At 27.4% G+C, this 983-nt stretch overlaps 1 protein-coding gene across 1 annotated transcript in view; it reads left to right on the top strand.

Moving 5' to 3' along the window:
• Positions 1-983, top strand: part of NAEGRDRAFT_53196 (uncharacterized protein) — a gene marked incomplete at both ends in the record, with an annotated part of 10,296 nt that overhangs the window by 1,549 nt on the left and 7,764 nt on the right. The window contains one exon of the mRNA XM_002670847.1: positions 286-873. Within this exon, the coding sequence (XP_002670893.1) occupies positions 286-873 (588 nt within the window). The remainder of the gene's footprint in view (positions 1-285; positions 874-983) is intronic.

The raw sequence follows: 983 nt of genomic DNA on the forward strand, positions 1-983 counted from the left end.
TAAAGATAAATTTCTTAATTTGTCCGTTCTCATTATTATCCTTTTACTGCTGTGATGTATTAGTTGAGTTGTAGTAACAGTCACACACTACTGATGGATTGAAAAAAATGTTACCAACATTTAATTCCTCAAATCTTCACACTAGAAAGAGAGGAGATTTATCATCTTCATCGTCATCGTCATCTTCATCAAATCAACAACAACAACAACATTTTAAATCAAACAAGTCTAATTGTTTGAGTAAAATAGTTTATTTAATAATAGGCTTGTTATTATTTATTATAGTATTATATTATTTATTATTTAATAGTAATAATAATATTGATACTAATAGTAATAATATTGATACTAGTACTACAACAATTACAACTACTACCAATAATAATGATTTAACAATAACAACAAATAATGATGATAAATTAGTATCAAATAATAATAATAATAATAATAATATTGAAAATGTACTAGTGGATAATAACATTAAATCATCATCATCATCATCCAATAATAATGAACCACAACAACATCCACAACCAAATCCACAAGAACAAACACAACATGAACAAACACAACAATCGGATCAACAAGTACAAACTAATGAACCACAAGCACAACCATCTCCTCAACCACAAGCACCTCAACAAGTACCACCAACACAACAACAAGAAGTAGAACATTCAGTAGTTGAAGAAGAAAAGAAAGAAACTCCATCAAATATTCCACCACCACTATTAAAACGTGAAAAGACAGAAAAGGAGAAACAACAAGATTTAATATTTGAAGAAATTGCTAAATTATTAACTAATCCAGATCAAACAAGTGAAGGATCCTATGGATGGTATAGAAAACAATTAGATACCAATAATAGATTAGGTAATACTTTATTTGAAGATCCTATAATGACTAAATTAGGATTTCAAGATACAGTTACAACAAGTGAAGTATTATTTCACTATTTTAGAACATTTAATACAACACAAGAA

The sequence above is a fragment of the Naegleria gruberi genome, assembly GCF_000004985.1.
Source record: "Naegleria gruberi genomic scaffold NAEGRscaffold_66, whole genome shotgun sequence".
NCBI classification, from domain to species: Eukaryota; Heterolobosea; class Eutetramitea; order Acrasida; family Naegleriidae; genus Naegleria; species Naegleria gruberi.